At 35.7% G+C, this 17,621-nt stretch overlaps 1 protein-coding gene across 2 annotated transcripts in view; it reads left to right on the top strand.

Annotated features, from left to right (window-relative positions):
* The window catches only part of LOC126380701 (homeobox protein caupolican), a 46,120-nt gene extending 33,712 nt beyond the window's left edge, over positions 1-12,408 (top strand). For both annotated transcript variants that reach the window (XM_050030295.1, XM_050030294.1), the window contains exons 4-5: positions 7,783-8,081; positions 9,348-12,408. In XM_050030295.1, the coding sequence (XP_049886252.1) occupies positions 7,783-8,081; positions 9,348-9,859 (811 nt within the window). In that variant the 3' untranslated portion in view covers positions 9,860-12,408. The remainder of the gene's footprint in view (positions 1-7,782; positions 8,082-9,347) is intronic.
* The last annotated feature ends 5,213 nt before the right edge of the window (positions 12,409-17,621 follow it).

Genomic DNA, 17,621 nt, shown 5'->3' with positions numbered 1-17,621 from the left:
AATATAGATTTTAACTTATGAATAAATAGTAAAATGTAAATATAATTAATACAATACACTTATATTATAAACTTCGATACTGGACTGTTAATTAAAATATATAATGACACTCTAACGTGACGGACTAAGAGGAGCAGGCGCTAGACTGATAACCTAGAACTCCAATACCAAGTGTTGTTGTAAATTGTTTCCAACTTCTAAGTCCACCCAGATATGGCGTTAGCGTGTGTAAATAAAACAATATTTTTATTATATTGACCCATCGTAATATTCTCTATGGCATTGCGAAACAATGCATGTTGCATTAAATTCAATGTTCTCATCGATATTAATAATATGTCAGTAATAAAATGAGACGTGACCTCAGATAATATGTGAACCGTGGTCGCGACACTTAATTTTCACTAGTTTATACGTTCTACATAAGACTACTTGTGGGGTCCGGGCGACTATCGCTTCGGCAGTGGCGCCAGCGCACTCGACAAGCGACAAACGAGTAAAATACTCGTATTGCGCACCGATGAACTCTATTGTTGATTGACGTTTGATAAATAGCATCGTCGTCATCTTCCTAGTGAGAGTTGAACCTTGATAATCTCTGGGAGGTCATGAACAAATTCCTTTTTCTTGATCAGATACTGAAATGTCGAAACTAGTGTACTACGAAATAGAATAAAGTACCTAAATACTAATTTCTTGAAAAAAATCTTTTTAAACATGTTCTTTGGCCGTTTTCACTCATTGTTAATTTCTTGAAATTATGTCTTTGCCCGAAAACATTTACCTTTGTATAATACAATTTCAGCAGTAAGCTATTCATACATAAATTCATGCCCATAACAAGTCGTCGGTAAGTGGTCCGGTACAATACCGGATCACGTAACTAGCGAAGGCGAAACTTCACAAGTAGGTACCTACCTATTTCAATAAAACTGCACCACCAACTTTGACCCGCTGTTATATTATATAATATAAAATCGAATGTTTTATTATAGGAACAATACAAACCTGCTAGCCAGTGCTGTAAAATTTTCATGGCTATATTACGATAAATGTTATATTACCGATTGTACAAACGCATTCAACCGCAAACTGGAATTGAAATAATCATACTTACTGTGACATGAAAAAAACATGATAAAATTAATAAAGCCTGATTGATTGCCTTTATCTGCGATCTAGATAACAATGGTAAGGCTAATGCAATGGGAAAGCTTTACTATTCTCCCTGTAACATTGAACCGATAGATATAATTCAAACTGCTTTTTTTGACCCTTGTGAATGTGAAACAAAGACCCAATAAATAAGATAACGGCCCGGTTAATTCATTGTTTATAGGTTTTAGAAAGATTTTGTTGCAGATTAATATTAATTTATGTGCCATACACCGACTTAGGAGACATGCAATGCGAAACTGATCCAACGTATAGATGAATATTCCATTTAACGGGTAGGTAAAGTTTTATTGAAAATGTGTATCATGGACGAACTATGATGTATATCTAAGTAATTAACTGATACAACCCAAGTTTTTTTTTTGTAAATTAATTGGTATACTTCAATAATCTCATGAAAACACAATTTTAAAGATTTTTAAACTAGTTAGTTACAGATGTACTTTGTGTGCCTCGCTACGTTATCAAAGACTTGAACGTCGGGGTCAAGACATTATAACAGAAAAATAATTTGCTACTGATAACAACTTAAATACACTAACAGAGGACATAATTTATGTCTTGTTTTCGTTAAGTATAGCCCTCAGTTTTAAGATATAACTAAAGTTTATGAGTACATCTCTCTTGTGAGGGAATGTTTCATTTAGGTAAATTGCTGTTTATTAAATTGATTGAATTTTTGTAACAAATAATAATCAAAGTTAATTTAATTGATTATTCTTTTTTTACTTATACCTACAAAGAAGTACATGTAGTGTACTATACACTCACCCCCTGACGCAAGAAAAAAAATGACGTTGAAGCACCACTGGTGGCGAGACTGGCGAGTTAACGCTTCGTTTGTCACGTGACATGCGCCGCCCGAACCTTTAGATAACACGCCCTTTATAGCTAACTAAGTAACGATTGGACCTTATTTTACATGCCTCCACCACCGAAAATATTTCCCGCTAGTCCGGCTATCGTCTTTGTTCTTTAAAATTATTTACGTTTAGGAGTGTAAATCGAACTTCCCGTAGCCGTAGCTGTTCCTATTAGGGGTTTTTATGCATGAAGCTGGCCAATTAGTCGTCGGATAGCATGTTCGGGTGGCAGCTATCGGTTAACATGGACGCGTGCGGTTGGCCGTAATAGCGCGTTGCCGGCTCATAATGTGATTTTGGCGTGCCGCGCCCCCGACCACCCTATCAACCCACCAATAATATTTAGGAACGGTATCGTACCTTTTAAAACTTCGTCCATAACCCGAGACTGGCCGTTGCGTGCGCCGTTTTTATATTACGATGACGAATAATTAGCTTTATCAGATACCATATTTACGAACATGGTAATTTACTTGTAGCATGAAAGCTGATGTTTGTATTGTTTCGTGTTTTGAACAAGTTTTTAGGCAAGTCGATTTCTTTTATTTCACCAGTCAGGCATTTTTGTACCTATGCTAAAATTCTTTAAACGTTTTCTCTAAACATTCAGGCTTATTTGACTTACGAAACCTGATACTTGCATGTGTGAGACACTCTACCGAACCTTTGTAGCACAGAAACTGTCACCGAGTATTAAAAGCTTTTGAAATTTCATAGTCCGTGAGTTATACTGGATCGCTGGAGTGTAAGAAAAAAGTGTACATCTATTACTTGACGAAATATCGCACCGTGTAATATTATATGGGTGCCGACGATGTCATTGGTAAAGAACTGTAGGAAACTTTATACCTTCAAGCCAGTTTAACTGTCTTTTACCGACGTCAAACTCGAATAGCGGCACGATCATCCACATAAAAAGTGAAGATACAGTTTCGCTGCCTTAAGATATTTTGATAAATTTAAAAATAGTTAAAAAATATAAATAGATTCAGTTTCAATTAAAATCTCTGCAAAAATGCATTTCAAATCGATTACTGTGCTCTGATTTGTGACTCAACTAATCTTTCAAAACTACCTTGCCACGCGTGAAATATTTAATTTCAAGCGTGAAGCGTAAACCTTATAATACATATTATTAGATAATTATAATGTAAACATGCAACTTAATATGTAACAAAATAAAATATTAATCTTACGTGTATTATATACAGAACAGACCGATTCATTTGGGCAGATACTTCCAAAAACATAAATATAAGACAAACACACAAACAATCTTTAAAATTGTAGGTATTATGTCACTGCTTTTAACCCTTCCGAAGGCCTCCGATTTGGTTGACATGTGACAATAACTGGGACCGACAATTTTAGGTGCTTTCTGTGTCACGGAGATGTTCAAAATTCAATCTCCTACCGCTCTACCAACAAGCGGCTATAGGTTAATAAGCATCTAACCTGACAATATTCAAGAAGCCGCCGCAAAAAAATCCAGGAAGGAATAGACTTAATAGTCAAACTTGGTTCGAAACTAATTATTTCTTCAAACGAATGATTTGTAGAATAATATTTTTTTACATTTATGTAACGTACTTATTAAAATAGTGCCAAATTATATCGTCGTTGAGACAAACTTTAAATGGGAGCTATTGTCATATAAAACCTTTCTTTAATCTAAAAAATAAAAAATATTATCCGAGATGGAGACATGATATTAAACGTGTTTAAAATAATATGTGCCTACATATAAATGAAGGTGTTTCATCTTCATAATCTACCAAGCCTCTTTTCTTTCTTCATTATCATGTAGATATGATATTTATACATATACTTAGACATGTATATATATGTATAATAGAAAAGACTACCCCTAGGGGTAACCGAATCGCCCAATGTATGTTCAGCGAATTTTTACGGTTTAGGAAATACTTATAACCCATCAGAAGTCTTTTAACTATCACTATAACTTTAGGAAATCGACTACAAAATAGTCAGCAGTTAAAATAGGCAAACGTCAAACGACATATTTTTAGAAGAAAAGAAAACACACCTAAAAACCCCTATCAGGGTGACTACTACAGTCTGAAGACAAATTTTCAGTTTCTTTTGGTTATAATAACTGTCATGTCATGCAAGTTTGTCTTCAGACAGGCTTATTGTACTGTAACTTTATATTTCCTGTGTGAGCAATAAAGTATATTATATGTTATGTTATGGTACGTATTTATCGATCTATATTTTACTGGATCTAACAAATTGTTGACAAATAAATAATAGCAAATACTTACTATAAAAGAGATTTAAGAAAAATGTATTTTTAGTCCTTACATAATAGCTACGGAACCCTATTGTGAGGTATTCAACACGGTTTCAAGTGGTTTTTTTTATTTTATTTAGAAATATTGTATTGTGACTATCAGTTTATAATTTATTTTTTGTACCTACACATATTAATAAAAAAAAATCTTAGAAAAGATATAACAAAAGGGGGGGTTATGACTAAAAGAGACCTGATCCAGCTAACCCCGCACGGTGTAACAGGGATATTGGATTGAGACTTTAAACAAAACCAAAATCTGCACTACTAGTCAGAGGAGGTATTATAATAGACTCGTATTGCTGCCGATTCAGGCAGCCACATACTTAATTTTAATTTACTTTGACAGTACTTATAAATACCGCCGTCATTCTCTTACGATAAGAGCAATACAGAGATAGAACTAATTTTTAAAACAGTCAAATTAAATTAATGTCTGCCAAATCGGCACCATTACTAAACAAGCAATTAGTAGACAAGACTAACCTATCTATCACGACTAAATTCAATGAAACTATACAATCTACAATATACAGCATGCATTTCATAATATTTTTATACTGGTCTCCGAATTACAGTAAAGATTTTTGTAAACTATGAAGTGTATCTCGATCGAACCGATTATATATTATAGTTATTTAGTCAAACATAATGAACGAACGCTATTGACGTCATTCAAAAACTAACTTATCAACTTATAAAAGAACCAGCCAACAGTACGATGTTCTTTGAAAAGGTCACATCGTTATAGTACTTTTACGTTAATAGAACTCCTATATTTATTATACGTTATCAATATTTAAGGTTCAAGACAGTAACTATACTTAAGTTACTGTCGTTACTTGACAACGAGACGATTATGTCGGTGACAGAGTTAACCACTCAGTTAGGATATATTTTATCTCGCACGAAATCATACATAAAGGTTAATGAGAAACCTTTCGTGCAAATTAGATTTTCCAAGAGAGTGCCTGACACAGCTTTATCTCAATACCTAGTAGTAGAAAGCAAATTAAAAATAAAAGTGGAAAATATTCGAATCTTCGAGCTTTGGGACGAAACAAAATACCTTTTTAAATGCTACGAGCAAGGTTCAATAAATTAATACTCAGGTACTTACTTTAGATTTGCAAACAAAGATAAAAAAATATTAACGGGTACTAAATTCACATAATTATAATTAAATAATCACACATGATATTTCAAGGTGTTGGTCTATTTATTTCAGTATATTACCTGTCAACAATGGCTGCTGACCATTGCGTCCCATTATTTTTTGTTTGCCTTTATTTCATTATTATGACTCAATTCACGCCCGCCCTGTTCCGCCCGCTTTTATTGTAGTAGCCTCAGTTTTTCCACAGTAAAAATATCTCTTCTTCTATCGTGTGGGTTGTGAGGTGTTTGACCAACCACAGCAACTCTGGCGTCGGGGTTATAATTGACCCGCCTAAAGTACACAACTCATGTAACGACTACGTACATAATTTATAATAATTATTATTGCAGCAGCAAGTAGTCACCGAACCAGCGGCTTAACGTGCCTTTCGAAGCATGGATCATCTTACTTTCGGCCAATCGGTTGATCAGCCTGTTATATCCTAGGCAAACTAGGAATGACAAAAGTGACTTTTGTGATATGTCCCCACCGGGATTCAAACCCGGGACCTTCGGATCATGAACCCAACGCTTAACCATTGGAACACGGAACTCGCTGTTACATCCGTCACTCTAATATGCATTGTACATTCTTAAATAGCGATTGCGGATTTAAAAATTATTTAATTGGTGAATTTATATTCAACATCAATGTGTCCCTTAACAATAACGGGAATAGCTAAGTACCGGCAATATTTTTGTGTTTATCTCATTTTTATGAGTTTAAGTAGGAAGCATGAGGCGGTGGTCGAGATAGGGATTTAATTGAAAGCGAGGCAATGCAGGGTGAGGGGGTGGATAGCCGTAACCGCCCGCAGGGGCGCGGGCACATCACGGGGGAAGCAAAATAATAAAAAAATGAAGCCGCGCTGAGCTATTCCCTGCGAGCTCGGATGCTGTGAAAGTGGCACGCCGTGGATAAATGAAGGTTTTTGTTTGTGGAATACGCCTAAGCTTGGCGTCGCTCCACTTTCGTATTGTCACTTTAAATCTATTGTTGTTAATTCATTGTTGATTTCGTTCATCTTCCATTAATTTATAGCTCTTAAAATATCTGTTGTGTCAAACGGTTACAGTAAGCAAACATTGTTTTTAATTATTGTAGGTTATTGTACTTTCATTAAATTAACGAAAATACAAACATTTTTAAGTAATTCGTATTATACTGGATTATTTATCTTACTTCTAAAAAAATACATCTTGAGACTGCCTTTGCCGCTGAAAAACTATTGCGTATGATAAGTTTAGTAACTGCAAATAAGTTTGTGACCCTAAAACATATTTTTTATTTATAGAAAGAAACACAAATTAACGGTTTTCTTTATTTGTACTGTACGACCTTCCATCTTGCCTTTCTTACAGCTACAAGTGTTATATTTATATATAAGTGATAGTGATATAAGTATTAGATTAGATAGACTCTACGCGTTTCCGAGAAAAAGGGTCTTGACAGACAGACGGGCGGAAAACAAAGTGTTCCTGTAAGGGTTCCGAATATCCTTTTGATTTGAGTTTCGTAAGTTTAATTAAATCTTACCGTGACACGTATTGACGTATAGAACTACGCAGATCTTGTTTAGATTTTGTGAATACAATTGAGAGAAGAAATAACAAATTCATAATTACAACGGACCAAGTCTCTGCATGAGCACCGCTATATACTCGTACATCATTGTCTGATTTTCCACCATGTTATTTACCTATTGAGAAATTATTAATATTTCGAAGCAAGCTAAGATAGGCGGAAGACAAAGCGAACCAATATTGATTAGAACTTTAATAGGATTGTGATAGAAAGATGAGCTTCAATAAAGATATAACAATTGAAGTAACCACGCGCTGCGGACCAACAATTGCGTACGTAGCTGTGTCTGAGATAAGCTGCAGCTTAACGCTGGCGCAGCAGTCGGTGGCTTATCTCGATTTCAATTATTATGCTGGCGCTTTCATTGGCTCGGTGCGGCGGTCACGGGATCGGCCGGGAGGGCGAGCGCTAGGGATGTGGGCGGTCTCAATCCGCGTTATCTGAAATCTCGCCCAAATCAGACTTTACCATTTACGCTTGATTGTACCTTTAAAATTTAAACGTTCCTTCTTAGTTCTATTGCCGAGTCTGTTCAAGTTTTCGCGTTAACTTTCTTAAGTTAACGCGTCAAGTGTCTTGAAACATAGGTACCTACGCCCGTTATTCACTTTATTTTTTTTCTGTTAGCTGTAAAGTTAAACGTTACTGCTTATTAAATAATATTTTATTTTTCATTAATTTGACAGGTACGGAATGGATCTAAATGGAGCAAGAAGAAAAAATGCAACTCGGGAAACAACTAGTACATTAAAAGCGTGGTTGAATGAACACAAGAAGAATCCTTATCCAACAAAGGGTGAAAAAATAATGCTCGCAATCATAACGAAGATGACGCTAACGCAAGTGTCGACATGGTTTGCAAACGCACGTCGACGTCTTAAAAAGGAAAACAAAATGACGTGGGAGCCTAGAAACAGGGTTGATGATGATGACAATAACAATGACGATGATGACCACAAAAGTAATGACGGAAAAGATGCCTTAGGTAAGTTAATTCACACATACTTACATCTTTGTAAAACTATTACACTAACGATAAAATAGTCCTACACTATACTGATTTTATTGATATAAGATATTTTCAGATTAGTAGTCAGTCGCATTTTGAACGACTTCAAACTTTAGGGACACACTGGTGCTAATTCCTGTAAATACCATCTAATTTTATTTTAAGTTATATCTGTCATTTTCTTATCCGCCGAAAAGGAAAGGGACGGGTAATCGACAAGCATAAAATTTAAGGAACACACGTCAATTTTAAGCACAAATCTAAACCAACCGTCTAAAAAATTTACATCAGTCAATAACCCGACATAGTTAAGTAGACAGCACGTCAAACGGATTGCATACCAGCGACGTACCTTTTTGATTCGCTCGGGTTATTCATTCATTTACTCATTCTTCCTAAAATTAAGAGCTGTGAATCATCCGTCCCTTTCCTTTTCGACGGATATGAAAATGACGGATATAACTTAAAATAAAATAGGCGGTGTCTGCAGGAATCGGGGCCAATGTTTAGCTTAACAATTTGCAGTCATTATATTACCTAAGATTGGCTGCCATAACGATTTAAGTGTACACTACAGACTAGCAAACATATCTTATTTCAAATTATTTTCATTCTCTGAGAACAATTTTATTAAGTACCTATGTATTCATATGTGTATGTTTTTAACAGATATACATCTGTTAAAAATAGTCTAAACCCAGTTTAAACCCATTTTTGTTGCGCCTTCCCGCATTCAAGTTTATTTATGGCTGATTCACGTTAGTGGTTGCTCTCATCTAATCAAATATACCTACTATATGCTTTTGTACAATGAAGTGGGTATATTTGATTTAATTAATAATTTGATATCTTTATATTACTTCTCACATAAAATGCGTTCTGCTGCTTATCATCCCGGGCATAATATCGTCTACTGCGGAATTGTATTCAGTCCAACATGATGTTGCAATGGACTACTCGCTGACCACCTATCAGCGTACGGTTCATCATATTATCAATCTTAGAACTGCGTACCTATCTAATATGACAGTAAATTGTCTTATGGATATGCCCGCTCGGCGAGATTTTATGCAGGCATGTTTCAAACATAACTTGGCACGTACTTACAGGAATATTAGCTGCCCTACAAGATGGACTACTAAAGTTCATATTAAATTTACAACTAAGCATCCATAAACCCCATGGCGGTGTGCATTTACTAAATAACGAATACAATTTTCCTTTCTTTTTTTTATTATATAGATGGAAAAGATTCCGGTACGGGTTCAAGTGAAGACGGTGACAGACCGCAGCAAAGGTTAGATTTATTGGGTCAAAGAACTGAGTCCGAATGGTCCGAGTCACGCGCCGATAGCGGACCGGACTCACCTGAACCATACGAAAGGCCTATTCACCCTGCTTATCAACATTTACCGTCTCGAGCCCCTCCTGGTAGTACTCCAGCATCAGCCAAACCAAGAATATGGTCCCTGGCTGACATGGCAAGCAAAGAAGGTGACGCGCCTACGCCGCCTTCTTCGGCCTCAGCTTTCTACCAATCCGCAGCAGCTGCGGCTGCCAGATTGGCGCATCCTTACGGAAGGCCAGACCTATATCGTGGCCTGTATCCACCTACCCACCCTGCCGACGTAGCTCTGTTGGAGTATTCACGTTCACTGGCATTGGCAGCACCAGCGCCGGCTCCACCAGCACCTTCTCCGTCCTCATCGTCGACCTCCTCACTTGCTGATCCACCTCCCCCTTCCCGAGCTTGACCGCTAGCTCCTCGCCCGTCGCTGGCACATCGACAATAAAAGCGATCTCGCCCAAGAGTGCCGCAAGGGCCTTCTCACGTGTAAATATCGATTTTAGAATAAATGAATATGTATACATACGTATATATACGTGATAATACAAATAATGTGCACCGGTAGAAAAGATTAGATTTGTGATAGAGGACACTTGCGAGCGGCGTGAAGATCGCCAGCCGCCGACCGCCACCCGTGAGGTTGACAACTCGCAAACGACGTCAGCGCGGTGCTGTGCCCGCGCCGCCGGCCGCGAGGCACGCACCCGCGCCGACCGACCGACAATACTAGGTGCTAAATCAAGTTGGACCTTGCGACATGTTGCTGTAGTTATTATTGGAGGTGGTAAAAAAGTGATTTAACTGAAAAATAGGTATTATTATGTTATGTTTCTACTAAATAAAGGGACTCTGTTTTATACTATTATTTGTAGAGTGTAAATTATTACTTTCAAAATATTGTCTTTACACTTATTTAGTGCCTAATTACGTCCAACCTTCTATTGTTTAATAGTTTCTTAAAACACATAACAATCGAATTCTAATATTTATTGATACGAGGTCAGTAGTGATAGTTATAACTTTTATAGTAAGTTTTTTTTTATATTTACAAAATACCAATACAATATTTGTTGAGGTTTTTGAAAAATCTGTATAACTTATTTCTAGTCAGAGGACTATGATTGTCTGTGTTAAGCATTAAATTAAATTATGTTAAAATAAATAATTTTAATTTTTCAAAGTACATTTATCAGTGAACATCTAATAGTATTGTGGTTCGGTTACAGTTAGCAAACTCCTATAAGAACATAAAGATGTTTCGTGAGTTTGTACAACTAATGATGTAATAATGAATGACTACTACGGGATCTTCCTCACGACGCGATCAGATATCACAAGAGTGTGGTAAGGTAGGCAATAATACGCCACATGTAACATAAAGTTCCATGTTTGTTAATTTTTGACAACGTCATAGCTCATCATTTCATACAACGACCATTCTTCAAAATGAACATTTTTACTTATGCTGAAATTCAGATTTAGGTCTTTACTATTTTATTGTATTACAGCTCGTTTCTAATATTTGGAGGAAAAAAGATATGGGCACTTGAAGTAGCGCTATTATGTACGAAAATAGGCCCAGAACTGTAACACTTTTTTACTTATACTGAAAAGTAAACCTTATGATCCTTATCATTTTATAGTATGACATCTCGTTCAAATACTTATATCGAGGAAAAAAGTTATGGACACTATACCTATACTTAAATTGTCCTTGTTTCGATATAGCATGAATTGCATTGCGTCGTGAGGAAACTCGTTGCTTTTGACATGGAGTTATCTTTTAAAAACCACATGAACATCAACAGTATCTGAATTTATTTTGTTTAGGTAGCTTAAATTATATTATATACAAATTAGAAATTACTGCTGCAGTAGTCATAAATAATAAAAAAAAATAGAAAAAGATACTCAACTCAAGGATTGCCGTGTAAAAATACTGCATTTGAATTTTGACAACCGAAATAAAAGAGAATAGTGAAAATGTCTGACTGTACTAACCTACGCGATACTTCACATAAGTTACTTCTAATCATTTTATTTCTTTAATTTCCCAAAATGCAGCAAATGGCAAAACTGAATGTTATAAATCTAATAGGAAAGTTGAGATGAGGGACCAAGGATACCGAAATTTTTGTACGAGATACAAGTCGAAAGGCTTCTCAGGAAACCATCAAGTCGACAATTACTTTATAGTAAATGCTCCGATGGTTTAGGTTGATGTACATTCAAGTTTTGCTTTCAAGAAACTTGTGGAGAAGTTCGCTTGATGTGTATTACAATCATCATCCCTACACACTCAGCTTTGGTTATTGAAAATATTCATGAATTGGTATTTCTTGGAGTAATTAAATAAGTCTAAAATGGCCTTGTATAATTGTAATAATGTTGAAGGATTGTATAGTTATATTCTTGATTTGTTTTAATTGTAACATATTTTTTTCAATATTGTAGAGACTGAAAGTCCAAAACTGAGTCTATAGTTTTGTACATATGTCACCGTTGTAAGTATATATTGTAATTATAACATGAATATTTAAGCGAAGTGGCGCAATAAAATTTCTGTATTAGCAGTACTTTCAATGTAAATAAAATATATACGGATGAAAGACGTCATGTCAAGTGGTTCTGTAAACAACGAACATTTAAAAAGTATTCTATAACTTAAATTGCTTTCAACTGACAAAATAAAGATATCAATAGCTGAACGTGTAGAAGTACCTATAGTATACTTATTATTGTTACATGATTGTGTACTGTGATTACTTTCCTTTTCTTTTTTGAGAATAACTACCTTTTCTTGTGTAATAAGTTATATACCTACGGTCTAAAGAGCTTGAGATTATTCAATATAAATAAAACATACCGAAGTTAAACAAGAGCACCTTGTATTAAGTTATGATTTTACTACATACAAACGTCTTTTAACCGTTACCCAGAAAGGTGTGTGAATAGATGCAATAAAATTTAATACATAAATTGTTTTTTCTTTTTAATTTTACACTCCTGGAAAATCCATCAACCAGCATCATGATTAATGAAAATCTTTTTAATTTTGTACCTCTAGATATCTGCCTATAAGCATAAATATATTTTATCCTTCGTGCTTCAAAGGACATAAAATAATTGACTCCGCTATTAACATCCAATACAAGTCGTTAAACAAAGTACGAGGATTTTGAGCGACTTGAAATCTCCGAGAAATGGGTCGGCTTAGTAGCTGGGTGGCTAGTGCCCCAACACTACCGACCCGTAGTGGAGCAGCATATGCCCCCTCCAGTTAATTGTGAGAAATCCGGTGCCCGGCAGTGGGACGTATATTCATCATCACTAATTTAAGAGCCACGCTCTTGTCGGTGTAGCATCTTTCATGCTACTTTTTAGGGAAATATAAAGCGGTGGTTTCCCTCTTGCTTTACTCTGTCTCGCAGTACTCTGTCTCGCAGTACTCTGTCTCGCAGTACTCTGTCTCGCAGTACTCTGTCTCGCAGTACTCTGTCTCGCAGTACTCTGTCTCGCAGTACTCTGTCTCGCAGTACTCTGTCTCGCAGTACTCTGTCTGACGCGATAGTGGGATGGCGCTCAGAGAAGTCTATTTCAAAGCCATACTAGGACTGCTCTCCTTCGCCTATGAATAGTACTGACAGTTAATGATGCCCTCTGTAAGTTTCCAGGTTACAGTCCCTGTGACTCGCTACATACCCGCGATATAATTATATGCTGTTTACAAATATATAAGTACTTAGGTATAATATTTGCATAGACCACATGTATATATTATCCACATTATATACGCTCCTTTATATTTTTAAAAAAGTTATATTTATCTTAACTATAATTGTCTCCCATCGCCTACCTACCTAAGTATTTCTCCTGCAATGAATTATATGAATTAAAATTAACGATAAATTGAATCAAATCCATCAGCAATTAGGCAAAACCAAGATATAACCACAAATCATTTTGTTGTGTGCCTAATTAGACATCAAAGAGTCCACTAAGACTTCACCGGTAAACTCTTTATTATGAAAATATACAAACTTACGAGTCCATAATTGGGGCGAAGTAACAAAATAGACATAAATCATGGAGGTAGCGGCTTTGATGTGCCCGTGTCCGGCGTGACGTCAGCACAGCGCCTTGTGATATGTCGTACATTCATTATTTGCTCACGTAGACTAGATGAAAGGCGACCACAATATAAATAAACAAATCGTGTGAAGCACGGCCTGTGACAACGACGAAAGGGCGCATATGATAGAATTATATAGGAATTCATGAGAACTACTCACTTTCATCTGTCCCGTTAATGTGCACGGGTTATAGAAGAAACATATTTTCGTTATAATAATATAGTCATTAGTAAGGTAGGATCCTGCAGCTAAAGTGGCCGGAATTAATAGCGATTAACAAAATCAGCCACTGACTTGTGGGATATAGAATTAAAAGGGATATTTATTTATCTTGGCTCCTTTTATTTCCTTCCCGTGGCCACCATTCTGTGATGGCTTTTGAATTGTACACAGACTCTGTAATATTGTAGGTATATCATCATACCTACTTCAGTCACAATGGTATGATAAACGCTAATACAAACCACCAGATTCAGCAAGTCATTTAAGGTATTTGAAAAACTTTACTAAGTACCTTTATACCTAATAAAACTCACAACGTGCTATTTCTAGTTTAGTTCTTATTAGTATGTATACAAATTCGTAACAATGCGGTTAACATAAAGCGCTACGCTAACCAGGACTTTTTGGTGACTCACCCTGTCACATTAATTATTTATCAATGGGATAATAGCGACCATTGCGACGTCTTATCATTCTATCGTTTATAGCACACGCCTATATCCCCAAAGGGGTAGGCAGAGGTGCAAAGTTTATACACCCACTCCTCGCCACCTATGTTTAAATCCTAAGAAGTAGTTACATTGACCGGGTACAAATCCTAGGAAACCACGTGTTATCGATTTATCTATGACCCTACCTATGACACTACGATGTAGGTCACGGATAGCGCATTTTGAATCGGACATTAGTAAGACATTAACTTTAAACTACAAAAACAGTAGATATCCCTTGTATTGTTACAAATAATGTTCTCTTCTCTAAAATTATTTTACGTAAGTTAATTATAATTTCCCAAGACCAATCAACATTTATATTGAGTGAATCACGTTGAAGTATTAAGTTTGTATTTCAATTACACACTCTCACTCGGCAATCACGCGTCATTGTCACCTCGAGATGCTGCTTTTGTTATGTCTTTACCGGTCTATCAGCGTCACTCAGTACGTAAGTATAATAAGGCTATCGAACCGATTCATATATTAAAAGCAAATTCTATCGTCGCATAGAACTAAGTGACTTGAGTATTTCATTCAACATCGTGAGAGCGATATATGCTGACCCACAATAACGAACGAAAAAATCTCGACTTATTTTTACAAAGGTGATCTGAGAGCAGCGTGTCGTGTAAATAGTCGAACATGTTCCTACAACAAAGAAATCTTAATAGCCGATGACGGGCAAAAGTCAATACAACAATCTACGGGTTGATTGCTCAATTCCGTATACAAAGTTTACTCGAAATAAAGATCATCTTTCCTGTGACTCAACATTTAGACTTTACGAAGACTCTCGAAAATTTGTAAGTTATGTTTCTGTTCGTAAGATTAGCATAAAACATGGTTATCTATTGCATACCTACTTGGTTACTAAAGCGATGTTCCAATGTTTCGATACAGTCTCATTGTACTACCGATGGAACAATGAAATGGCAACTTTAAAATTATAAAGTTACAGGCGTATTTTCGCTCTACGTATTGAGAGAATCCTTGAGGCAGGAATTTCGATTTCGTAGCGACGACTGCTATGCCATCTAAAATATTGGACATCTCCATCTTGGTTGGTGTTTTGCTCTTTCTTTGGTCAGAAACAATGAGCCGGGATCGTCAAGGGAATGTATGCATGCTTTGATATAGCTATGTAAATCCTTTCCGCCACGTGGGCATAATTTAGTTTAGTTGTTTTATCGATGTACAATACTTTTCATTTTGTCACAAGTTGTATGGACTCAAGTTTGTCCGTTTATCAAACTTAAAATGTTACGTCATATTTTATACTTTAATCAACTCATATTAGAGTTACGGGGTATTTAAACTATATTGTATTAATAATGATGTTATGTGGATAGCCGATTTTTTAATATAAAGTCAATAATTTACTTATTTCTTTTACAACACAATAGATAAATAAATTAGGCACACATCCAGTTTTGCTTATGTTGGAATCGTGATTCTACTAAGGTTGTCAAAAAGGCTTGTACTGTTGAAGATGTGCTTTAATATTAAGTATATTTCAACTTAACAGGTACAAAAACTTTTGTATTCGTTTCGATAGCCTCCGTAGTTTAGTGGTTAGAGCATTGGGCTCACGATCTGGAGGTCCGGGTCCAATTCCCGATGGGGACAATGTCGAAATCACTTTGTGAGACTGTCCATTGTTTGGCTAGGACAGACAGAGCCCAGGAATCACGTATTGTCCTAAAAAGGTGAAACCGTGCTTCGGAAGTCACTTTAACCCGTTAGTCCCGGAATACTAGCCCAAACACCTCCACTAACTCGCAGTGGAGCTGCGTGTTTTGAGCTGCGTCCTCCCTTCCTTTGGGAGGACGTGTGCCCAGCAGTGGGACATATCTATAGGCGAAGTATTTGTTTTTATGTTCGGTTGGATTTAATTGTTTTATGACGAATTATGTTGTCAATATACATGAATATTGCGAACATTTTGTAAGTGGTGAAGGTATCTATTACACAGAGTGTTAGTGACATCGCACTTAACGAAAACTTTGAGGGATGATTCAGACCATGATTTTGAATTGATATCAAGTGGAATTTACCGTCGCAAAATTATGGAATTGAAAATAATTAAAAAAACACAAAAACACAATGAATTTTGCGACTTAACATTCCTTATTGATATTTATCCAGAATCATGAGCTGAATCATCGCCCACAAAGTATAAAGTTTTTGTACCTGTAGAACTATAATGGATCGAAATGAGTATTCGGAAATGCCGCTCAGAGCAATGAATTTTATTTTACAACTATTGATATTAGTGATATAGATTCATGATTTTTTCTCAAAAAGCATTTAGGTACTTTATTCATTATATATATCATAGACCACTCTTCGAAAAACTTTGGTTCCTTCTGACGACATCTAAAGAGATACAGTTGGGAGTGAGCTAATGTTGAAAGTCCTCAGAGGATCTAGACTGCGTTGTAAAAAAATGGAGTACCTAAACATTATTATTTATGAATTTAATAAAAAAGAATGGTTGCGATAGTAGATAATAGTAGATAGGTATCCTAAATCTTAGTACTTACTTACTGAAAATTACTAGGCCGCAACAATATTAGCCGATTAGGAACCGACCAAAACCACTTTTGGTAGAAAAATTGACGCACCGTCGACGAAGATCGACATTTTTAATTTCCCAGACTCTTACATCAGCCATTGGCTTTTTTAAATGTGATACCAATCTACCACGGACTAAAATGCGACTCAGTTTCGAAAATTACGAGATTCATTTTCGTTAATCTCGGGATTATCCAATACTACGAATTATTAAGTACTTTTATACATATTTTGATCCAATATTTTGATCTTTTTACCTTTTATAAGACTGTGATTGTGATTTATCTAAAAAGGTGAATCTTTTTTAACATTTCAATCAGTTTAGTTCAAGCGTAAGAGTGCAATATTAAAATATTCTTAATAGTCTTCAAAAAAGAAGGAGATTATCAATTTGAGCCGCATTGCTCAAAATCTGTTACCTACTTATTTTAGACTATGTGAGCTTCTAAACACGTGTGCATTGAATACAAAATACAAATTGATTTGCCAGAACATGAAAGGTATTATAAGTATTATATACAAATGTTATTTACATTTGAGATCAACTTTCGACCGTTATATCCGCATGAAAATGTTAATTAAGTAAATACACATTACAAACACAAAACATTACAGATACATGTTTTAACAACTAGATATTATTTATAGTTTTTGTTTGCCATTACAGTTTTTTGATTCTGTTCCAAATCCTGAAACTGGATTCTGGAATTGTCAATGTAAAATCCCGTAGTCGGAATAGAGT

This window comes from Pectinophora gossypiella, chromosome Z, assembly GCF_024362695.1.
Source record: "Pectinophora gossypiella chromosome Z, ilPecGoss1.1, whole genome shotgun sequence".
Taxonomy (NCBI): Eukaryota; Metazoa; Arthropoda; class Insecta; order Lepidoptera; family Gelechiidae; genus Pectinophora; species Pectinophora gossypiella.
Note: the sequence above shows the minus strand (reverse complement) of the source record. Positions and strands in the feature narration are given on the sequence as shown.